This window comes from Diadema antillarum, unplaced genomic scaffold (assembly GCF_040938485.1).
Source record: "Diadema antillarum isolate AM-2024a unplaced genomic scaffold, OU_Dant_1.0 seq00002280_RagTag, whole genome shotgun sequence".
Lineage (NCBI taxonomy): Eukaryota > Metazoa > Echinodermata > Echinoidea > Diadematoida > Diadematidae > Diadema > Diadema antillarum.
Genome location: NW_027272904.1, coordinates 83,676 through 109,881, shown reverse-complemented (window position 1 = coordinate 109,881; position 26,206 = coordinate 83,676). Strand labels below are relative to the sequence as shown.

The 26,206-nt window shown below is 37.9% G+C and overlaps 1 protein-coding gene across 1 annotated transcript; it reads left to right on the top strand.

Moving 5' to 3' along the window:
* The first annotated feature begins 1,195 nt into the window (after window positions 1-1,195).
* On the top strand, window positions 1,196-6,081 carry LOC139714462 (hydroxylysine kinase-like). Its single transcript, XM_071626172.1, has 4 exons — window positions 1,196-1,562; window positions 2,976-3,121; window positions 4,105-4,291; window positions 5,612-6,081. The coding sequence occupies exons 1-4, from the start codon at window positions 1,211-1,213 to the stop codon at window positions 6,079-6,081; spliced, it is 1,155 nt and encodes a 384-aa protein (XP_071482273.1). The 5' UTR covers window positions 1,196-1,210.
* The last annotated feature ends 20,125 nt before the right edge of the window (window positions 6,082-26,206 follow it).

Genomic DNA, 26,206 nt, shown 5'->3' with positions numbered 1-26,206 from the left:
ATCCAGCGTTCTGCCATTTACTAGTACAGTATCTTACTGCCAGATGAATATTCATGATGAAGCGGGACGGGTGCCCAAATAGTGCTTACCGCAGTTAGGGTGCCACATACTTCCGGTTTTCTTGTGCTGACAAACAGCAAAAAAACAAAACAAAACAAAACAGAAAAAAAGCCTTACCACGCTCGAATAACACGTTTCAACGTTCCTATTTATTTCTTTATAGTGCCACTTACAGCACTTCCGGGGGGGAAAAAAGTGGGGGCGAGCCCGAGCAGAGAGGCCAAAATATTATTTCTTGAATCTGGGATGACAAATTTGACTTTATTACTCTTGTTGTTTTGAGGTACAGTCAACTTTGCGTGAGTCAAATCAATTATTTTGACTGAGAAAATAACTTTGCCTTAGAGAAAACTTGACATATGAGGGATTAAAATCTATAGAATGTTAAGAGAAGAGGACTTGAAAAGACCTTAGACTATATGCAATTATTTGACTCATGTGAGGTGGACTTCAGCATGATTGACTGCATAGAATTACAGGAGGAAAAAAAAAGACTTTTCTTTTCCTTGGTGTGAACATGGACCTAGGTCCATGGTGTGAATAACAGGCAAATGTGGGTCAATGTGAGATAGGTTATTGAAGGCACATACACAAATATGCAAAGGGTTCTTCAGCCAAGTGACATACAGAGTGATCTCTTACTTGTACAGTGCCAGTGTTTAGCCAGAACAGATCTACGCTGTTCTTCAAATGTTTTCTGTGATTGTCAACATGAATCAACAGAAATTACAAATTTATAGTGCTCAATTTATAGATGTCACTTTACTTTAATAAGTAATAGATGATTGTTACTCTGCATCACTATATCTTTTTGACTTGCACAGGCGAAAAACCTTTGTAGGTGTCAGACCTGTGATTGTAGTGTGCAGATCAAGAATGTTACAAACAAATTCTTTTAGATAGAATTTTGAAGTACAGCTGTACAGGAAATGTTGGTAGACAACAGCTGTGTAGTAAACTACTGTTGATGAGTATGAATTGCTCTCCAACACTCATTTTCCCCACCATGAGAGAGGAAATTATTTCCTGGAACTTGAGGGATTATGGTTATTTTACTACATAAGTTTGATATTTTCCCCTGTTCCCAGTGCAGTCACTTACTTTCAAGATCTGAAGACTGAAAGTTACCCTTCCATCTCAATCAAACATCATGGCTGTAAGACCAAACCTATCCTTTGAGCAAGGAGTTCATCTAACTCAGAAGCTCTATGGCCTGGAGGATGTTGTGTGCCTACAGGAGTTCATTAGCTATGACAACCAGAACCTCCTCATTGAAGCCCGGTGCCCACAGAACAATGATGCCCTCAATCATCATCATCAGCCACGAGAGAAGTTTGTTTTGAAACTTACGAACTCAGAAGATTCCAAACTGTTCATATTGCACAAACAAATCAATGAGGTCCTGCTGACTTTGAGGGAAGCAGGTATACCTTGCTCCTTTCCACTTACAAACGTCGAAGGGAAACATATAACACTGGAAGAGCTGTCCTTCAAGCACAAAGGTAATCTGAGCAAAAGCCTAGAGGTTTGTGCTGAGTCCGTGATAATTTTCCTGTTTTTGCCAATAAAGGGAGTGGGCAAATGTGTTTGTGAATTTCTTTGTACATATTGTATCAAGATAAGCCAGAGAAAGTGGCCAATATAGATATACTCTTGAGAGATTCAGCTGTCTTGTGATTGAATTTGGACAGATTCTGCTTTCAAAGCAGTGTTGAACAGAATGTCAATTCTGTATTCTATACATCTATTGCACAGCCTCTTGGCTCATCCTTTCACTTCAAGCTTGCTAGTACAGTAAACCTCGGATAAGTCGACGTCGAGTGAGTCGAAAATCACTTAACTCGAAGCAAAATAAAAAGTCCCGATTTTTCCCTATGTATTTTCTCTAGGAAATATTTAGATAAGCCGAAGTACGAGAGTCGAATTTCGGCTGTGTCGAAGTAAAACATTCAGTCCCTTTTGTACGAAATACACGTAGTTTACATCACTTGAGCCGAAGAAGATTTGTCTGGCATTCTCATTACATTTAGAGGAGAACAAAAAAATCGGCATGTCGCAGAACCCCGTCCCTGGCCTACTGCAGGAAAGCATGCACACTCACCGTACCGCTCTGCACGCATGTCGAATACATACACATGTATACATGTATACACACAGCACATCGATCCATATACTTTATCCATACACACAGCACATCCATACTTTATCCATGTCAAGCCAGAACTCCTTGGTCAACCAATCGCTGCTTTAATATTTTAGTGACAGGCCAAGTGGGCGGAGCTTGTTTGTGCGTGCCCGGCTGGCTGTATACTTTTGTTCAATGGAGGTGGGATGGGCCTGGGAGAGTGTTTGTCTCAGGGTAGGTTGACAGAGATGGCTACCTATGTTGCACCATAGACATAGCACATGCACATTGCCACATTAGCGCAGACATTCTCAGAACTACGTTTAACTACTAGTATTGATACAAATTCCATGTTCAATTTAGAACAAAATAAGAACATTATCTTCAAGAACAGACAAATTTGAATGCAAACACACACACGCACGCACACACACACACATGCATGCAAATGTACTATAATACATGTACATATTCATAACTGTGAGTCGAAAAAAAATCGACTCTCGCGAGAGTCGAATTTCACTTAAGTCGACGCATTTTTGTCAGTCCCGAGAGCTTCGACTCATGCGAGGTTTACTGTATATCATTGCACTCTACATGGCATGTCATGGGGGGGGGGGGGGGGGGGAGAAAACTCAAGTGAGACACTGACAGCAATTATTTTATGTCGAGATAACTTTTTGCATTTCCATGACAGACGAGGAAAAAAAGAGATGCAGACTTGTTGCCTTTGGTTAAGTTTGCTTTAATTGTTTCTGTATCATTAAGTTGCCTTCTGTTCTTGTTCTAGACACAGGTAAGGAAGAAACAGGCATGTTCCTGACACGGCTCATGAATTATCTTCCTGGCCAGTTCATAGGGAGTACATCATTGCTCACAGGAAAGATGTGTTATGAAGCAGGCCAATTACTTGGCGAGATCTCTTCTACCTTGCAGGTTGGTGAAATCAAGGTGCTTCAAGCTCCTTGGTAAAATACAGTAGTCAGTATGTGTGGGCAACAACACAACACAAATTAATGTGTAGTTGGAGCATTGCTGTACCATAAATAGTTCTTGTTTTAATTATTATGTATTCATTGTCTTGAAAGAAAGGGCTGTGAGTGTATTAGATTATAATATTGTGTTTTGTGCAGTGGATGGAGGGCATGAGAGATTGAGATCTCTTTCTCTGTGTCATTTGTTCTGATTATTTTCAACCAGGTGATGCATGCATAAAGTGAAATGAGATGTGGTTGTGTGCCAAGGTAGTGGCTTTTCCAATACACAAAGCTTCCCAGGTAACATTGTGAGAAAGACTATACAAGGAAACCTGTTTATCTAGGTCACCGGGAGGTTATAACTTGTACCTCATTGTGAACGCACTAAATGATATCAGCTAAATACTCTTTAATGGAAAATCAGGAATGCCAAATTTACTACAATGTATGTTATTTAAGCAGTATACCTCCTTGTAAGTGAGCTTTTTATTACGGGTTTCCCCGTGTGTTTACATACAGAAGATGGAAAGAGAGATTTTGCAATACATTTGTACATGGCATCAGCTGATGGTTCTGAGAATGAAATTACCTGGAATTGATATCATGGGTCTATTCTGTTTAAAAAAAAAAAATCATACATAATACTACTTAAGCCTCTTAAAAGTTATGATCAAGTCAACAGTTTGAGATGCCCACCAAATACCATGTGCATTCACATGGTCCAATATTTTTTTCCAGGTTCATCTAATTCTACCCATTTGCATTCATTATTTCTGTCCAAACATTTAAATCAACAGCATTGTTTAATGCTTTTTTTTGGGGGGGGGGGGAGGAGTTGCAGTTTGGGAGGGGAGGGCATACTGAAACAAGACTATGGAAATGACATTGTACTGAAATGTCGTAAGTTCTGAAGAGATTGCTACCTTTTCCTTTTGCCTGTAGAAATATGATGGTGACCCAAATGAGTTTGCCTTACGTGCTGGAGAATATGATTGGTGTCTGAAGAACTTGCCTCGTATTGAAGAGTATGTTCATGTGATCCAGGATGATACACATAAAGAACTTGTGAGAGAGGTCGTCCAAGCATTCAGGGAGAAGGTCTTGAGCCAGGAGGACAAGCTCCCCAAAGGTATCGTAGAAACCTGAAATGGATCACTTAAGATACTGTAGCTTTGAGATAGTGATGGTACATGTATGTTTTTCAGTAGCAGTAATGATGATTCCAGTAGGGACAATGCTGGTATGGCATCTTGTCATCTTTAACCTGTTAAGTCATGCAGCAGCTTTGCCCCAAAAATCTTCTCACTGTCCTTGTACCAACATGTAGACTGGCAGCTCTAAACTTTGACTGCCTGAACTTGGAGAAAGATTAGATGGAACTAGTTAAATTTGTTAATTCCGCACCAGATTATGGGTGAAATTGCAAAAATTTATGCATGCAATTTCACCTGGTGTCTTTCATAGGTGGTTAAAAATTGGTACATGTAGTGTATGATTTTCCCCAAATGTTTCTCTTGTCACTTTTCAAATTGTTGCCAATTGTGTGGATACCAGGTAGATTATGTGATTTTGATTTGATTTGATAAAACTACAGTATAAACTATAAATACAAGAAAATATGTCAATTTCAGATAAAAACAGTCATTCTAGTCTCAAATTTGATGGCAGTAGAAGGATCTGCTGTAGATGTAGCAATATAGAAGTGCTTCATGATAATGCATTGACATTGATATGTAGTGAAAGAAAAGGGCTCAAATGAAAATATATTTTTTATCCTCTCTTTAGAAATACTAGCAATGATGGTATCTAATGTGTACTCAATATGAAAAGATATAGCATGAAACCACAGGAATTTGATCCTCTGATTTCATGGGTTCAAAAGTTATGTCCTAGGTTCTTGTATGATCTCATACCTAAAAAATTCATTGTTTTGCCAGTGATTATATTTGGTCATTATAAAACTGAATTGTTGATAAGTCTAATTCATAAATTTCACTTGAAAACACAGTGAATACCTTAGTTTAACTATCATGCATAATAACTGATCCACTTAATTCAGCATACTCAGCATATATCCTGCTTGTTTCCATATATCAATATTGATTCCACTGAGTACATCTCATATATGCACCACTGTATTTAAAGCAAAGAAAAAAAAAAGGAAATTGGATATTACAATGTATAACAAAGAAAGACACCAAGGGATAAAGAACAGAATATCTAAACCTTATGTCTCATATATCAGTTATCAGTACAAAAATATATTTCCTTTTTTTTGTTTTTTTTTTTTGCATGCAGTGCCAATTGTATGTGTTATCCTCCCCCCCCCCCCCCCCCATGCCATAATGACTTAAAAATAATCCAGCTCATGTAGGGTTAAGTTTCACTGTCTATGATGATGTATAGATTGCAAAAATATTGTTTTCTCTGACCTTGTTACAATGTACAGGATTGATTCATGGAGACTTCAATGATTATAACATCTTGGTGAAGGAGGAGAAGTCATTGTCATCCCATCAGTGTTCAGATGCCAAGGACAAAGATGTCGTAGGCATCCTTGACTTTGATGACATGATGTACTCATCTACTGTCTATGATGTTGCCATAGCAATGATGTACATCATGCAATGCTCCAATCTAGAGTGCAAACCGCTTGAGAGTAGTGGTCTGCTCCTAGCAGGATTTCTAAGCAAGCAGTGCCTAAGTGAAGAAGAGTATGGGGTAATCTACTATTGCGTGGCAGGGCGCCTTGTACAGTCCCTTGTGCTAGGCCTGTACACATTCTCCCAACAGCCACAGAATGACTACCTACTGAGCACACAGGTCAAAGGTTGGGAGGCTGTAAGCCTTCTCTGGTCACATGATGCCCATGAGGTCAATCTGCTCTGGAGAAAAATAGCGCAGGAGTGCAGGTTCTAGGTTCAATGTCTTTTTTCTTAATAGTACGTATCATAGTTTGTTATATGATACCTTTATCAGATTCTCTTTTAATGTCATTTTTTGAGAAGTTTTCATGTGATACTTGGTATTTGTTGTACCAAAGAAAAAAATAATTGCAATATTCATGGGCATATTCAGATCCATTTTGCAGTCTGAGTGTATACTACAGTCAACTTGCAAGTTGACAGTGCAAATGTCAAATAATCAGCCAAGTCTAAAAAAAGAAAAAAAAAAGAAAAAAAAAAGAAAAAAAAAGAGGTTTTAGTTGACATTCATAGCCTAATGTTTATTATTTCTTTGGGCAGGGAGAAGTAAAATGTTACCCAAGTCGATGTGTATTCCTCAGTCCTCAGTCCTGTCAGAAATGACAGTTGACTGTATGTGACACATAAGTGTCTCTCTTCTACCTCTGAATGGGCAAAACATTTTTGTGTACATTTGCAAAGATGAGGACTTGACATTGTAAGATGATACTGAATGCAAGATATGTAATGTAATTTTGACGTAAGGGGAATATGCGATAAATGTCTTCAATGTGAAGGAATATGAGGAAAAGGAACCATGATTTATGTGCACCAGGGAGTAGAATTTACTACAAGTGACTCCCATTTTTTCTAACAGAGTCCTTGTCAGTCCAGCAGTGTTCTTTTTTATCAAGATTTCATTATAGCCAAATGATAAAAGTATATAAAGGTATGTAGACAATTTTTGGACTTGAATTTTTGCTTTGTTATAAAGAGATATTTGTTATAACCCTGTTTGTTACAAAGGGAGTGCACTGTACCAAGACACTACACAAAGGAGTCTCCTTCCAGGAAGACTGACAGCTGAAGATACCCAGCCTTCCTGGACATGGCACCTGTCATCAAGTTGTGGTGCTTTCTTATGTGAAGAAAAAAAGAAGTACACAGACCCTGGCAGGAAGTAATACTGGGCACTAAATGGGGTAATCACTTTAGCAGCCAACACAGGAAGCTATGCTGGGAGAGGAGACAAGGCATGTGGCTGCAAGGAGTGCTATGACAAGCAGATAATGGTATAAATCAAAAAGAACCAATCAATGTACAGCAAAGTACATATGTTGACATAATATGTGTGATCCCTTACTTCATGTTGTTTAGGGGGTGATGTAGACAACTGATGGATTTGCAAGTATTAAAAGGGAATGAAACCCCAATTCATTGTGTTTACATATACATGTATTTGGATTGAGTGAATGTGGCCATATTGGTGGAATGCATCAGTGAAGTTTGAGGAAAATTGAACCATCCATTCAAAACATATTAATTTTTAAAGTTTCAGTACTGCCATCTCTGGATTAAAAGACTACATGAGTTCCTGACGTGACGCATGAACAGGATGTGGGATATACATGTATTTCGCTTTAAGTGGAGAACACACAATGTTACTTCGTTTAAATGGGTGGCCACATTTCACTGTTTTCTTCTAATATTTCTGCATTCGCTGAATCCGCATTATCCACATTTTTATTCGGGAATTAAGTGGAGAGAGCACTTAATGTTACTGAGAATAATCATACATTACCTCAGCTTTACAAAATATGAAATGGGGTAGTATTTAAGGTGAGGCTATACATTGTATGTTCTAATATCCCGTCAACTTCCTTACATTTAGTTATCTTGTCTGGAGACGTCTTGAACGTCGCCCAGGAGTCGCCTCCTTGATCTCGAGCGCAAACCATTTTTCGTTTTGTTTTGGTCCTTCTGGTCGCACGAATCGTCGGGACTGCAGTCGCCACAAGTCTCCTCCAGTGAGATAGGCTCTTTACTACATACACAACATGTACATGTATTGCCCAACAATGATTCTTGTGGAAAGTTGTGGGTCATACGGTCAAGGGTTAATTATGTGTGCTAAATTACGCTATTTGGTGCTGACATACACTATTTGCTCCATACCTTGAGAATGACCCGATGGATACACGTAATGAAATGTGGTAGTGTATGCACTATCGCACAATAATTCTGAATGTAGGTATGATTTGGGCCATGGGATCGCATTTAAACGTTTTTTTAAAAAAAATCGAAATTGTACACTTTTTTTCCATGTTTTGAAAATAGCTCAAAGTGCATGTATTGTCATGAGAATAAATTGACGTATAAATAACCAGGCAGTGATTATTTCCAGAAAGTTTTTGGCCATGGGGTCAAAGATCAACTGAAATTTCTTCACGCGGAACGTAGTATCAACACATATTCCGGTTGGGCAATCAAACTTTCAAACGTAATCATTTCAGCTTCTTGCCAATGAATGTGAAATTGTCGTCTCACATTATCAAGATGCACTAAAGATTCATTATGATAATAATGTTATCAAGTGGAAGCATGCCAGTCGCCATAGCAATATTCATCCTTTTTTTCTTTTGTATTTACTTGCTGTCAATTTGCACAATGCCTGCAGTCTGAATTAATGACGTTATTTGACATGCCTGTCAGAAATGAATGTGTGTACATGTACAGTGTTTTTCCCCTTGCATGCCGTGATTATGTATACATTGTATTTATTATGACTATACAGAAAATATGAAAGTTCGAAGAATATCCTTATTAAGGAATTTCCCCGTACGAACTAGAACTATCACTCATTGTGATTAATATACCCCCACCTACAACTGAGGAAATTAGCTCAACCAGGATTTTTTCAACTTTTTAATGAAAAAAAAAATACCAAGGCAATGCACTGTCCAACAGTAAATAAATGTATTGCTCACTGTCAGTCAAATGTCCCACATCTCGAGTCAAGTGCTCAAAAACTGAGTGAGCAAGATAAATAAACTGACGATTTCTATGGTTTTTATTAAAAAATTGTATAACCATGGCGCAACACAATGTTGGATATTAAGAAAAAAATGAAGTTTTGCACAACTATATACAATGTATCATAGCCATCACATGTGCCAAATTTCAAGCCAAATGCTAACAGGATGAGGGGCTTAGTTGAATTCACAATATTAGTGTATCATTTTCATTCAAAATATACTGTTACCATGGCAACACATTTTCAACACTGACAAAAGAGTTTTTGCACATCTAGGTAATGTAGAGGTAACATGTGCCAAATATGAAGCCAAAACGCTCTAAACATAGAGAGTTAGGATCTAATCGAAATGTTTGTATGATTTTCATTCAAAATGCACTGTTACCATGGCAACACATTGTTCAACAATGATGAAATACAAAGTTTGCATATCTCTGTACTACAATGGTTGCATGTGCCAAATTTCAAGCCAAATACTCAAAGACTGAGGGAGTTACCTGAATCCACAATATTTTTATATTGATTTTCATTCAAACTATGCTATTACCATGGCAACACAATGATCAACAATGACGAAAGGTTAAGTTTGCACATCTACATACCATAGTGGTCAGGTGTGCCAAATTTCAAGCTTAAATGCTCAAAGACTGAGGGAGTTGGCAAAATCCACATGCTTTTTGGTGAAAAAATGTCGTCACCATGGCAACGCATTGTTCAACAATAATGACAGATTAAGTTTGAACATCTATATGCTGTAGTGGTCACCTGTGCCAAATTTCAAGCCAAATGCTCAAAGACTGAGGGAGTTAACTGAATCCAAAATATTTTTGCATGATTTTCATTCAAAATATACTGTTACCATGGCAACACATTGATCAACAATGACCAAAGACTATGTATGCTCATCTACGTACTATAGTGGTCACATGTGCCAAATTTCAAGCTTAATGCTCAAAGACTGAGGTAGTTACCTGAATTCACAATATTTTTGTATGCATTTTAGTGAAAAGCTGCTGTTACCATGGCAACCCATTGTTCACCACTGACGAAAGATTAAGTTTGCACATCTATATGCTATAGTGGTTGCATGTGCCAAATTTCAAGCCAAATGCTCAAAGAGTGAGGGATTTAACTGAATCCACGATATTTTTGTATGATTTTCATTCAAAATATGCAGTTACCATGGCAACACATTGATAAAAAATGACGAAGTAGTAAGTATGCACATCTACATACAATAGTGGTCACATGTGCCAATTTTTAAGCCAAATGCTTGAAAACTGAAGGAGTTGGGCTAATCCACACATTTTTGTATGATTGGTGAAAAAAAATTCTGTTGCCATGGCAACAGATTCATCACCACACACATCAAATGTGTTTTGCACAAATATACATTACATTGATCGCATATCCCAAATTCAAACTGAATTGCTACAAAAGTAAGAGATTAGAGCAATCCACAACATTTTGTAAGATTTATAAGAAAATCTTCCGTTGCCATGGCAACGCATTATGAAATACTCATGAAAAAGGTCTCTTGCACATCTGCCTGTGATAGCAGTCACACATGCCAAATTTGAAGTTTATTGCTCAAAAAATGAGAAAGTTGTTTGATCCACAAGTTTTTATGAAAATATGCCGTTGCCATGGCAACGCATTATGCGATACTAACAAAAAAAGATGTCTTGCACATCTACCTTTGATAGCAGTCACACATGCCAAAATTGGGGTCAATTGCTCAAAAAATGAGAGGAGTTCGATCCACAACATTTTGCTAGATTTTTTTAAAATTTGCCGTTGCCATGGCAACTCATTATGCAATACTAACGAAAAAGGTGTCTTGCACATCTCCCTTTGATAGCAGTCACACATGCTAAATTTGGGGATAATTGCTCAAAAAATGAGAGAGTAGTTCGATCCACAAGTTTTTACGAAAATATGCCGTTTCCATGGCAACGCATTATGCGATACCAACGAAAAAGGTGTCTTGCACATCTACCTTTGAAAGCGGTCACACATGCCAAATTTGGGGTCAATTGCTCAAAAAATGAGAGAGGAGTTCGACCCACAAGATTTTGCAACGGACCGACCGCCCGACCGACCGACCGACCGACCGGCCACCCGACCTCAGGATGATTCCTATATACCCCCCTACACACTATGTGTGGGTGGGGGTATAATTACAGAGGTGTTCCTGGAAAATATAGGCTAGGCTTACTCCTCTATAAGCCCTTTCCAAACAGAAAAATATAATCCCTATAAACGGTTCATAAAAGAATTCCTGGGTTCTGGAAGATCGGGATTGTTGTAATTATGTGTAAATTTGAGCTTAAAGTGATGAAGAGAGTTAATGTTGAGGAAGAACTTTACCATCAAATGCTGCCTTGTGACAATGTGTAATTCTTTGATTAATTGTTTCCTCGTCGTTGCAATAAGTTTACCCATTGGTTTCAATCAATGTTTCTTATACGGTTCAGGACACATTGTTAGCGTGCTATATTGCCAATAACGCTACTTTGTCATAACGTGTAATGACTATTGTGGCCACATGCATGTGTTGTATGGGGATGCATTAATATTGTGGTGACAATATCTTTGTTGGATTGGAGAGAATGATTTGTATATGCTGCAGTCATTTTATCACCTTTTTCATTCAGTGTTACAATACCAAAGAAACTGTTTAAGTTCTGCATCAAAGGATCGCAAATGTGAAATACTGTACAGTCAGCCTCGACTAAGTCGAATCCAACTCACGGACTGGAGAAAATCCTACGGCTTTCACGATAGAATTAACACGTCATGCTTTTATCAACGCAGGATAGAATTTTTCTTGACTTGCGTATTAATTTTTTTTTTCGACTTTAGCAAGGTCGACGTGTACCTATAGGTGAACTATTGACTGCGCTGTGTGCCCAAGCTTTGAAGACGGCAGGAGGTGCGTTGTATTGTTTGAAGCCTTCCAATTCATATATGCAATTACCATAGCTTGGACAATAAGCATCAGTCCAAGATTCGTTAAATACATTTGTCTTTGGATTGAATCAAGAACTGTGCAATGTAAATCGTAGCTTTTATATTACAGCAACTGTCATCAGATTGTAAACTTTCAGATTGTATGTCGTCTTTGATTTCCTCAAATATTTGCGATAATATGTGTTGCTCTTCTTGCGCCTCTTTTTTCCCCTTCTGTCAGTTTGAGTTGGGTCATAGTGACGGTATGTCACAATTTGATCAATAATTTCGATATGATATTCGATACAATAATTTCAGACCACTTTATGATAAATGTGATTTACGGCAAGGGTAAATTAAAAAGAAAAACATCTCATGACAAGTTAAGAAAATGATCTGTAATGAAGCTTACTGGATCAAACTTGTATACAGTGAAGCCCCATTATGATAAGGTCGGACATTATAGCGATATACCTGATAACGTTGTAACTTTGCAGACCCGATTTCTTTTGTTTTTATTCCTTATTATAACGATAGCCTGGAAATTTCTGTGATCCCAGGCAGCTCGCTCAAATAACGATGTTCTCAAGTATATGATTAGATATACCGTATATATAATATATAACAGGCCCTATGTAATACACTGTATATAAGATGGGCATTCAGTCACTTGACTACCCATGAGAGACCAGCTAAAAAGTACATTACATGTGTTTGATTTCATTTGCACTGAGTAGCACAGCAAATCATTGGATAAGAGTGTCTTATCAGATCTGGTTCAAAACTTGCACACGAGGAAAAAATGCAGTCGACACATTCTAGAATCGCAACATGCAGATAGTGTTTTCACGTATAAGATACCATTATGACAACTGTACAGTACAAACTCGGCAAGCAAGGTACATGTGGATAGCTGAAGATGGTGCTGCATTATAACCACTGTATTTTCTGTGAACGAGATAATTAAAGTGGCCTCTCACCCTGTTCATATCGTATAATGCACTTGAAATTATTATTTTTCTAATTATTACGTTGAAATGACACTTATTTCCAATGCAAATCTAAGTCTGATACAATGGAGTATTTTATTTTGTCGCATAAAATATAATGATGAAATTGAGTGTTTCTCTTTGTGTACTTTGTGTGTTCATGCCTTTACATGTACCAATGTACACGTACATGTATATTGTATTTTTGACAATCATTAAAATCATGGAAGACTGTGATGCAGACAATGAATGAGACTACATTGTAGTTTGTAGACTTCAATGCGTGCTCTAAAGTGCAGTATGCTATACTTAATACTCACAATGTAGGCGTACTCAAACAGGCTTGTAGAAGTAGTTGTACATGTAAAAGTACTGGTGTACGTAGAATTACAGTTTCATAACCCTCAAAGTGTGATTTTTCACCTATGAAGGTTTCTCTCTCTCTCTCTACACTGAATGGCTGAAGGAAAGAAACCCATTTCATTGTGTCGTCCCATGAAGTACTCTATAAAGCTGCCTTTACCACAAGACGTATCAGTTTGATATCCTAGAGAAATCCGAGAGTGGTAGTATGTAGACCGCCCGTTTATTAACACAATGATTTCTATTGCCCCTAGCTCGGATCAGTGGCAATGTTCTACGAAGTGCTGATTTGGGTCGAGATTCGACATGGATGATATGTTTACGTGTACTTCATGTATCTGTCATGCATACATAGTACATCCAGGAAAGTAGCTTGTTTACGATATCCTTCAACTTCATTTATTTGTAAACTACAAAGTGGTAATGTAATGATATTTTGTCCAGACTGATCACTGGAAGCAATAGGATTCATATACTCCTGTTAAAGGTACAGCTGTATGATTATGTATTGAGGATGTGCGCACTGATCAAACCGTACATTTAATGTTCTTTGTACAGAATTAAGATTCATATACATGTATTGTGCTCCATAGGAACACCTGTATGTATTTTGTGTGTAGTAATGTCCTGGAAAACAGGGGTTTTCTCTGTGTGTGTGTGTTTTTTTTTTTTTTTGTTTTTTTTTTTGGCGGGGGGGGGGGGTTGCGTGAATTTATATGGATATAGTTCACCCATCTGCAGGGTTGGAACAAGTCAACCTCGCTTGTTCCGTGGGAATTAGGAACTCGTCGCTCAACAAAATCCTTAATATCACTTGCAGAAAGCGTCACCAAAAAGGTTTGTCGGCCTCTCGACCTCTGTGGGCGTCACTCACAAAATAATAGGGAGCTTTAGATTTGCGACGCGGATGATAAGAGGGGAAAAAAGTTCTGCTCATGCGCAAGACCACTCATCGAAATCGATTACGCGTCGTTTGAGTTTTCACGACGGTTCTGGGCCGTTTTAGCGTCCGCTCAAATTCGCGACGCTGAGAGCTACTTGAAGCAATGATGACGAATGACAATTCATTTTGGGGCTGTTTTACTTTTTGTAGGCTGCGTCTTCGCAAAATCTTAAAGGGATCGTATAGTTTTGGTTGAGACCTAATTTCAGATTTCTAACATTTTTTGGTGAGATAATGAGAAACCTCTTATGAAATATTAAAGAGCATGTAATTTTATGAGGAATTCAACGTTTATTTGATGAAAATTGGTTTTGAAATGGCTGAGATATCCAAAAAAGAATAATTCTAATAAAGTGTGGGACCCACACTTTATTACGATCGCTTTGTATTACTTTGTTTTTGGATGTTTCAGTCATTCTAAACCCAATTTTCATCAAATAAACTTTGAATTCCTCTTAAAGTGGTATGCTCTGTACTATATCATAAACGTTTTCTTGGTATCTTGCAAAAATTTAAAAGCCCAATTTTCATCTCCACCAATACTGTACTGTCCCTTTAAGCTATACTTTACAACACGGCGCAGGGATGAGAGAGGAGAACGGTCAACGCAACCGTCGCCTTAACGTCCGCGCCGAAAATCTAAAGCTCCCTAAACCTCCCCTTTTCGACGATATGAATGATCGCAAAAGCTCACTTGAGCCTTTACTCAGGCGAGCTAAAGAGAAATGTAACGATTTACAATAGATATTGGAGACAGGTAATATCATATTCGACAAAACACCTTATCAAACCAAAATACATTTTTATAACCAAAGGACCCTGGAAAAGTGTCGAATCTTATGCGTACAATACTCGTAGAAAGACATCTGTATAATACTGAACATGATTTCTCTTTTTTTTTTTCTTTTCTTTCTTTTTTTTTTCTTTTTTTTTTTTGGGGGGGGGGGGAGTCAAATTCATGAGCAGTCTATATGATTATGCCGTTGCTCTGTCTTCTTATGTAGTAGAAGTCACTCTTGACTTCGGCAAGAGACCTTATCAAACCAAAATAACCAAAGGGCCCAAAAGAATACATTGTATCTACAACCTCTTTACGAATATGCCCACATAATAGACACACCAAGACATCTGCATGTGAGCATGATCTCGTTCGAAGGGGGGGGGGGGGGGGGTGGTGTCAAATGCATTAGCAATCTTATTGTAGTGATTATGTCATGGCTCTCTCTTCTATAGATAGGAAGTAATTTTTTATGTACTGAGCTGCTGCGAGCATATACACAAGTTTCTTCTTAAATAGATTTTCATAAAGTGTAATATGCATACCTGCACATGCATTTGTTGCTTCAGAGCATTACAGGATAACTTTCCTTTATATACGCATTCATTTATCTCTAATCCATAGTCCATGAAAATTCTACATCCATAGAGGTATGAGGAATAATAGAGAGTCCATCCTTCACATAATGACCAATGTGAGCTGTAACGATCCACTGTTTTTTTTTTTTTTTTTTTTACTTATAGTCCAGTCAAAATATACGACAAAAAGTGGGTTAACCCACAACTAATTGCAACAGAAACGATTCCACTTGCATATGAACCGGAGGAGCTATTAAAATAACATATTAAAAGTTCCCTAAAATTCGAGTGGTGGATCAGTGTCTAATTTGCATAAATTCAAAATGGCCGCCATACAACCTATTTATGCCTATATCTCGGGATATATAACCCACAGAAAGTAAATTCCGGTGTCTAAACCTATGTTTTATAGGTCAAGGAATACAGATATGTTATCTTCATCAACTTTCAAGCCTCCCTTTATATAGTTTTTGCATATATTTGCATATAATTACATACAAAATGGCCGCCATATTGCCTGTACAAGCAGGTATCTTAGTAATGTAGTACACTCAGGAATAAGTCGCTATATATCTGGACATAAAACCCGCAGAAAATAGATTCTTGTGTCTAAACCTTTGTTTTTCATGTCACGTAATACAATTATCATATAAGCAGTAACTTTCAAGCTTCCCTTTATACATTTTCTGCATATATTTGCATTTAATTAAATGCAAAAAAGCCGCCACAATGCCTCTACAGGCTTATATCTCCATTTGTAAAAGGTACCCAGTGTTGGTGTCTGTGGTCTTAATTTTACTGCTGAGAATCACTGATGTAGAATACCTTCCACTCAGGAATAATTACCTATATTTCACTAAAAATTTGCGTATATTCATACATAAATCTATTCAAATTAAGAGTAGCTTATATCCATAAGCTACTCTACAAAAGTTTCATGAGTTTGGACATTAGATGACGATCTTGTCATATCAGGGTACCATGTCACTCACTCACTTTCTGAATAAAAGACCCAGGGGTCCAGCCCTCATCCGAGCATCTCAAGTTCCCCTTCCTTGCATGTTTACAGACTATTACTTGGGAGAAAGGAAATTGGAAGGCGTTGGGAAACTGTAGGGCCATATCTGGAAGCCTTTAGGGACCTCCAGGGCCCAGGGAGGCATGATGTCCATATAATATGCATGACACTAGCGATAAATGCACTTACAGTACTAAGTTTGTTGTAAATTTGACCATGTGTTTTCAAAAGGAGGATCAAAAATCAAAAGTGGCCTCCAATAATTAATTGGTCCCAGCCCAAAGGTGGCCGCACCTAGATCAGATTTGAGGTGCCTTTGGGCATTCTGTGGCCGGGGGATGGTTCCCATTTTATATACCAATATTCTACCAGCCAAGTTTGATAACAAATTGAAAAGTTTTTTTTTTTTTTTTTTTTGAAGATGAAAGAGTGAAAATTGGTACCTATTTGGCACTAGCCCCAAGGAGGTCACCCCTGCATCTGCCATAATAATCTTGAAAGTATGCTAATACACTCACTGATGTATTTACTCGATGCTCTTCTGGTTTTATAAAAGCAGCAACTCTAGATACAGATGGGGACATTAGTGCCCACACGTTAAAAAAAAAAAAATATATATATATATATATATATATATATATATGATGACGAAGTAGACTTGTGATGCATTTCAGTCCAACAGTGCTAGTTATTCAGACCAAATTTTCGACGAATATATTTGTCTTCCTGAAGGTCGACAATGGCAATTCTGAAGAAAGACGAATGTATTCGTCGAAAATTTGGTGTGACTAAATAGCACTGCTGGACTGAAATGCATTACCACCCTACTTCGTTATATTTTCTGTACTGGTACCATATATATATATATATATATATATATATATATAATATATATATAATGTGTAAAATTTTGAAAAGAAGGAAGATAAAACTGCGAAACTATGCAGTCTCCAAGATATTCATCTTTGTACTTTTTACCTAGCTCTGTTATAACTGGTTCTACTTGTGTGTGTGTGTGTGTGTGTGTGTGTGAGGTTTTTTTATGATAAATTCCTTAATTTGGGGGTTCTGGGACCTTTTGGACATGGCGTCTATTTGAACAACTTGATAGTCTGTCATCCTTGGGATGCTACTTGCCTAGTTTGTTGAAGATCTGTCATTACATGGGGTCTTAAAAGAGAATCTGAAAATGGTTTTTGAAAATGCATGCATGACTGTCGACGGACGTCAGAAGATAAATGATGGCTATTTGCAATATTAGCTTGAACCTTTTTTGCTGTCTTGAACCTTTGGCTAAGATGAATTTAAAATCTAATGAATCAAAGTCATTGGATTTCAAGAAAACTTTCTTCCGTTTCAAGTACATCATTTTCATTTTCTGTCTTGCGATAATACAGATACTTAAGGTATGTAATGTGATCTCTGAAAATATAGATCAATGATAAAAGTGTAAAACATGAAAACTCGCTTACACTCAAAGTGTTCTATACCACAAACTCTGGACTAGGATAGTGTGAAATTGCAGTCGATTAATGTAAAGCAAACAGGATCCCGGCTTCATTTCATACTGACGAAAAGAAGAGTGGTAAGTCTCACATTTGTTGAAAACTGTGTTTATGTCGTTCAAGAATGTTATTCATTCCTAGTCACCAATTAGAACAGCATCATCTGACTCCTCAGATATTTTAGAAATACAACATTACAAGTGTCTGATCTATAATGGCCCGCATCTGCCACTGATATGGGTTGTGTGCAGTCAAATCTGTTTGCCCTGCAACTATACACTACCAGTTTGCTAACAGCCTGATGTAACAGATAGGGTGGAACATCCTATTACCGGACGCTTTTCTTTGTGGCTTTGAATTCCGTACTCATAGAATGAAATTTCGGCTAAAAACAACACCACTTATTCACAGACTCATGGAAATTACGAATTCAGCCAACTTACGTCATTTCTTCGTTCCAGTTTTTAGAAAATATGCTTCAAACATACCCCTCTAAAAATAGTGTTTTTTTGCGCCGTGCAAAATCGCATTGTATTACCGGACGCTATCTTCGTAATCGAATAATCGAGGTCTTTCGCACCTAATCCTTGCACCAGAATCACAATTCATCCCACAAATCACCGTACACATCCTCACCGAGCGGATGACACAAAAAAAAATCTGCAAATGAAGCTCAAATTTCGTATTTTACAGTAAAATGTCTGTCTTGACCATTTCGAACAGTTCACGCAATAAAACCTTGTGAGAAATCGACAACTGGTTAGAGTATACGTGCTTTGTCTATGGGAGCTGCACGCGCGGGTGATGAGTTGCGTGCCCCTTGCGCACAACTATTCCGCATCGTTCGCGTTTGAGGACGATAGCTACAATTTTTCCGATATTGATCAGTGAACTTTTGGTTCTAATAGAATCTTCAGCATTTTTCCTGTATGTGAGTGGGATTTCATAGAATTTCAGTCGCGAAATGTGATTCAAACATGCATAAATATTAACTATAAGCGAGGTGCGGGTCACTCAACTATAAATTTGAGGTAAAATGTGAATTTTTTCGTGTTTTTACATTTTTATGTGGCGTTTTTTGCGATTTCGGTCCACACAAAGTTCTGTGAGGCTAATCTACGAAGTCTCGCGCGTACAGAATGTCATTAGTACGCAAAAATGTGCGTGTCCGGTAATACCATGGTGTCCGGTGACACCATGCTTGCCTATACAACACGAAAAATGGTAAAAGTAACATTTATCAGAATTTATAAGCGTTTTATGAGCTTGAAGCCAATGAGAAGGATGCTGTTTGTATTGATCGACTGATGAATCCAGAGTACTAGGAATAGAAATGTTAAGGCATTTCCTTTTTCTTTTCTTTTTTTTTGTATCTGGCTTTTTTTCTGTAAGTCACTGGGTGAAACCATGCAAAAATATGACAAAATCCACTTCCATACAAATTATCACGGTCATATGTTGCTCATTGATAAACATGCCTTTGCCAAAAGTTTTGCAACAAAAGACACAAGTATCGACTAAACATGGCTGCAAATCATCGCAGGTAAGGAAAAAGATGTTTGAAAAAAATCTGCTGAATGATTCAAGACCAATTTTGGTGTACCGTAAGCACACTTTGAAAGCTATATGAGATAATATGACAAGAACATCATCTAAACAAATGTCCAAACTCATGAAACTTTTGTAGAGTAGCTTATGGATAATCATGATCTTGATGACTTTCTCCTCCCCCCCCCCCCCTTTGGCCTAAAAAACAAGGAAAAGTAGAAATTACGTGGTGCGTAATATATGTCCCCGCCGGAAGAAGCATCTAGTAGCAAAATGTACAATATAGGTAAAAAGATCAAGGTCAAAGGTCAAAGAAGTCAAAGGTCAAAATTCTGAGTAGAAGTTTTGAAGCCCTCACCTAGTGCCATCACATAAAGCAAACGGAATCGAAATCGGGTTAGAAATGGCGAAGGAGTAGCATTTTGTAGCCAATGTACAATATAGGTAAAAAATCAAGGCCAGAGGTCAAAAAAGTCAAAGGTCAAAATTCTGTGTAGAAGTTTTGAAGCCCTTACCTAGTGCCATCACATAAAGCAAACGGAATCGAAATCGGGTTAGAAATGGCGAAGGAGTAGCATTTGGTAGCAAAATGTACCATACAGGTCAAAAATCAAGGTCAAAGGTCAAAGAAGTCAAAGGTCAAAATTCTGTGCAGAAGTTTTGAAGCCCTCACCTAGTGCCATCACTTAAAGCAAACGGAATTGAAATCGGGTTAGAAATGGCGGAGTAGCATTTTGTAGCAAAATGTACAATATAGGTAAAAAATCAAGGTCAAAGGTCAAAGAAGTCAAAGGTCAAAATTCTGTGTAGAAGTTTTGAAGCCCTCACCTAGTGCCATCACATAAAGCAAACGGAATCGAAATCGGGTTAGAAATGGCGAAGGAGTAGCATTTTGTAGCAAAATGTACAATATAGGTCAAAAAATCAAGGTCAAAGGTCAAAGAAGTCAAAGGTCAAAATTCTGTGTAGAAGTGTTGAAGCCCTCACCTAGTGCCATCACATAAAGCAAACGGAATCGAAATCGGGTTAGAAATGGCGAAGGAGTAGCATTTTGTAGCAAAATGTACAATACAGGTAAAAAATCAAGGTCAAAGGTCAAAGAAGTCAAAGTTCAAAATTCTGTGTAGAAGTTTTGAAGCCCTCACCTAGCGCCATCACATAAAGCAAACGGAATCGAAATCGGGTTAGAAATGGCGAAGGAGTAGCATTTTGTAGCAAAATGTACAATATAGGTCAAAGGTCAAGGTCAAAGGTCACGACTGACATTCTGTGTAGAAGTTTCAAAGCTCCCATGTAGTGCTATCATATAAAGCAAACAAAATCAAAATTGGCTCATAAATGACAGAGAAGTAGCAAATTGAATATTTTGATCACACACGGACACACGGACGGACGGACACACGGACGGACGGACACACGGACGGACGGACACACGGACACACACACGTACGGAGCCCGTTTCATAGTCCCCTGCTCGAACTCGTTCGGCGGGGACAAAAAGTATTGCAACATAGACACAAGTACTAGGTGTTTCAAAAAACATTTTCCACTTTTGATTCTTGATAATTCATAAACTATATATCAGATAACACTGACATTGATATGAGTGATAGCTGAATACTGTACAATTTGGTTGAAGGTGGTTTAAATATGAAAGCATAAATCAGTTTCATGAAATCCATGATTAATTTCACAGTTAGGTTCCAGATTTTGCTCAATTTTCAACCCTCTGTACAAAATCTCACTTTGCACAGGGGTCAATGGGTGTGTATGGGAGTGTGTGGTTAACACCCTGACAATGGTCCTGAACAATGGCCAGGGTTTGAATGCTTCATTATTCATTCATGAGAAATTCCACTGTCACAACTAGTCTTTATTCAGCCTCTGGCAGTATCTGTGTAAAGTCAAACACCTGCCGATACTGTCTTTGAGTCGCGACAGTGCTCTCCCTACTTTTGAAAAACGAAATTACAATGAATACCTTCTGTTCTATCGTAAACATGGTGACAGGAAGCAAAGAAAATCAATTAAAGTATACACTTGTGTATATGGAGCCTTAAAGAAATCTACTGGCAAACAAATCGTCCCAATGATAAATGCTGCTGACCTCTTTACCAAGAATGATCTCTTTTTATCGAAAAAGCGAAAATTTGTCAGACTATTTAATTAGTAGACAGTTGTATAAAAATGAGGAACTTTAGATCATTTATGCTTAATTATATCCCAAATTTAGTGATATGTGAAGCAAAATTTGAAAATGATTGCCAGCTGGAATGAAATGTGGTGTTTGCAAGCACATGGAAACATGTGCTTACTTTTTCCATGTGCATGCATTTTACCCTTTACCGTGCAAGAATTCAGACTAGCAGTGCCCAGGGCATTCAACATGAATTATTGATTTAAGCATTCATGTGCCAGGGAGCGCGAGACTGACGCCTAGTGAACAGGTGGTTCAGGCATGTCCATTGTTCAGGGCCATTGTCAGCACACACTCACATACACATCATTGGTTTCTGTGTATAGTTCATTTTTGTACAGAGGGTTAAAATTTGACCAAAATCTGAAACCTTACTTCAAAATCAATCTTAGGTTTAATGAAACTGATTTATGCTTTCACATTTAAGTTACCTCCAACAAAATTGTACACTATTCAGCTATTACTCATATCAATGACAGTTTTATCGGATGAACAGTTTTAGAATTATTAATGATCAAAAGTGGGAAATGTTTTTTGAAACACCTAGTATAAGCAGTAAACGCGTACACGATATAATACATTAAATATCATGCAATCATAAAAATCTTTTTAACGATTCCTACTACATAATTTGAGACTTTACTGTTGTGTACCTATTGAGCACACTTTGGAAGCTAAGTTGAGATTATAGTTAAATAAAGATATGTTCTATTTGATGCTACTTACAGTTGTTTTCTGTTCTGAGGCTTTATCTCAAGAAAATGTGAGTTTAATGTAGTACAATACTTTTAATCAATGCAAGAATATAAAACTGGGTGTAAGGATAATCGTTAAGGTCGTGAATGGAATTCTAACAATTTTGCCCTTGAAATATTGGATGCATTAATTACAGTACAATTAACGTTCTGTAGCTCGTATTCGTATATCAGAAATTATATTCACGATAAAAATTTGAATAGATTTATGCTTAAACATAGCTATGCAAATTTTTAGTGAGATATAGGTAATTATTCCTGAATGGAACGTATTCTACATCAGTGATTCTCAGCAGTAAAATTAAGACCACAGACACCATCACTGGGTACCTTTTACAGATAGAGATATAAGCCTGTGGAGTTATAATGGCGGCCAATTTGCATTTAATTAAATGCAAATATATGCAGAAAATGTATAAAGGGAAGCTTGAAAGTTACTGCTTGTATCATAATTGAATTTCCTGACCTAAAAACCATAGGTTTAGACACCAGAATCAATTTTCTACAGGTTTTATGTCCAGATATATAGCGACTTAATTCTGAGTGTATACTACATTAATGATATACGAAGATACGGGCTTGCACAGGCAATATGGCGGCCATTTTGTATGTAATTATATGCAAATATATGCAAAAACTATATAAAGGGATGCTTGAAAGTTGATAAAGATAACATATTTGTATTCCTTGACCTTAAAAAACATAGGTTTAGACACCGGAATTTACTTTCTGTGGGTTATATATCCCGAGATATAGGCATAAATAGGTTGTATGGCGGCCATTTTGAATTTATGCAAATTAGACACTGATCCACCACTCGAATTTTAGGGAACTTTTAATAAGTTATTTTAATAGCTCTTCCGGGTCAAATGCAAGTGGAATCGTTTCTGTTGCAATTAGTTGTGGGTCATTTCATATTTTGACTGGACTATTAAGATACTACGACATTTTCATCTGTATTGAATCAACAGTGTTCTTTCGTTATTCGTGAAAAGGGCAACCACTGGCTTGGGTAAAGATTGGCATTATTGGCAGGACCTGTGATGGTAAAGATGAGACAACCTTTGTGTGCTGCTTAAGAGGGAAATGTTATGTTAAAAGATTTTTTCGTTGAAAACCTGTGAAACAAAAGCCGGTCGACTGAAAAAAAAAGATATATATATATATATATATATATATATATATATATATATATACATATATATAAATGATGATCTTCATTGTACAAGGTATATTCCTGTATCACCTAAGCTTTGGGTTAATTTTTCGTCTTTGTTAGTAGCAATAAAATGCAGAAAGTACTAGTATTATGCAGTTTGGATACCAATCTGGACATAGCGGTAGGCACCATGGAATCGACATTATTTTGGACACGCTGAATGTACCATACCACTGCGGTATGTTTGAAGTGTTCAATCAGAGTCAACACTTTTCACCTAGTCTATTTCGCAAATCCCCCAGAATTCAGGCAGACCCTCTCTCGGTAGGCTGTCTGGAGGTATTGCTCCCGACGATGGCCCAACCTCTGGTTGAAATCCATTTTTCATCGTCCATAATAGTTGGTCGACGCTGGTCATTACCTCAGAGCTGCTTTTGAAATTCTTTGTCCATTTCGGCCACAAGTTCGGATCGCTGTTGGTAGATTTGCTGTGAACTTTTCGGCTAGTTTTGGCTTTCCCTTTCATACGACCAGAGTGAACCACATACTCATCACTGGCGAACTGCGTCTTACCTTCTTCACATGGATATTTGACTTTTTCTTTTGTTTTCTTGCGCTTCTTTTTCTTGTGCTTCCTTTTCTTTTTGTGCTTTTTTCCTTTAGTGGTGGCAGGCTCCCCGTCTTTGTACTTGAACAGGTCGCTACACTTAGACGCACGAACTATGATTTTGTCGCTGATAGACTTCATTCCCTCTCTGCACTGTGACTCTCCATTCGCAAAGTTCTGCTGAAAACTGAGCAATGTGTGTTCATCGTGACCCTTCACTCTTTCAAGTTCTTCTCTGTCGGCAGCATCAATCATTAATTGAAGGAGTGTCGTCCAGTCTCTGTTCTGATCATCCGTCGCATGTTTGCCACCGCCATCTTTCCTCGATGAATTACTTGTATTGTGTTGACAGATGTCACTATAAGATGACGATCTCTGTTCAGTTCTCTTCGATCTCCTTGATTTACTTTTTCCATGCTCGGGAGACATTTTCCAGTTTGTGTTGCTGCTATCCTCTACGCCCGTCCCTGACGATGAACCCTTTCCAGTGTAAACTTGCTTTCTTCGAGCACCTTCCGTACGATCAACTGCCAATGATTCTTGGAACGGAAACATCGTCTTGAACTGACATCTGCGCCGCTCATGAAACCTATAAAGCCATTCTTTTGTATCCATTGTCTGTCCTACAGATTTGTTGCGTGACTTTTGGATCTTGTTATTATTTATTGGTGAGAAACATGCTGCAGACATACATGGCTTATCTGCTTTTGGTTCCCTTGAAGCACTTGGGTTTGAACGATCAAAGAGTAATTTGTTCTTTGCACATTTTGATCTGTCGTGCTTGGAAACGCTGGTGAGAACAGGTTCAGATGGCACATGTCTTCCATCCTCGTCTCTACAGGTGTCATTGGCATTGCCGGTTGGTACAAAGACAATCGACGAGCATTCTGTCTCCGACACGGATAGAAGTGTTGAAGGAATACTCTGCTTACATGGCTTCGATGTTTCTGCAAAGCTTGTTGCAGATACTTTTGGCCTTGTTTGCCGAGCTGCTCGTTTCTTCGAGGTTCTGCCCGAGGTCGATGCTTTATGGGCAGGGTTTGCGAAAGTCGTATCATTTGCACTGACACTTTCTTTATCCTTGTCATTTCGACTCGAACCACAATATTTACTGGTCTTTGATGAATTCTTGGTCTGTACGCTCATCAGTTTGTCTTCGCCTAATAAAGCAGTCTGGCTCTTGGACGTATTTGGCCCTGATTGCTCTGCAAGACAATTTACCGTCCAAGCTGACATTTCCTGGTTACTAGCAATAGAGCAATCTGATTCCTTACGGCTTTTCCGGCGGAAATCGATTTCATTCTTATGTCGAGATTGATGCTTTGCGTGAGCTTTATCTCCCTTCTTTGACAATGCTTCTTTTCGTTTGGCAGCTATCAAGCAATCACTTTTGTTCTTTGCAACACTTCGACACTTGTAGTTGCAAATCTGCTCCTGAGATCGTGCTGCTCGTACTCCGATCTTTGTTTTGTAACTCGAGCTATGGGTCTGCAGAATTAAAGGGAGTAGAATGTTCATTATTATTGAAAGTGGGTAGAACAAGATTTATGAAAACAATGTGCTGTCATCCTGTAACTGTGGAAGAACAACGGCTTACTGTTGTATGAAAATTATATCATATCGCACGTATATCTGTGTCCAGCAACAACCTTTTTACCTGTTTTTAACGTTCCTTTTTAGAGTCCGTACATTGTACATGTATAAACAATTTTGGACAAACTTTCAATTAAAATCAGTTAGTCTCACCTTCTTAGTGACAAATTTGTACTTCATAAAACGGATACAGGTGTAACAAAATTCTCCACACTAAACAACTTCATTTCTGGCGACGAGCAGGTGATGAAACGATATGTGGTCTGTTACACATTGTTTATATAATTATGTAGTATGCTGTTGAACAATGCCGAATTTTAATCTTAATCTTATTATATTCA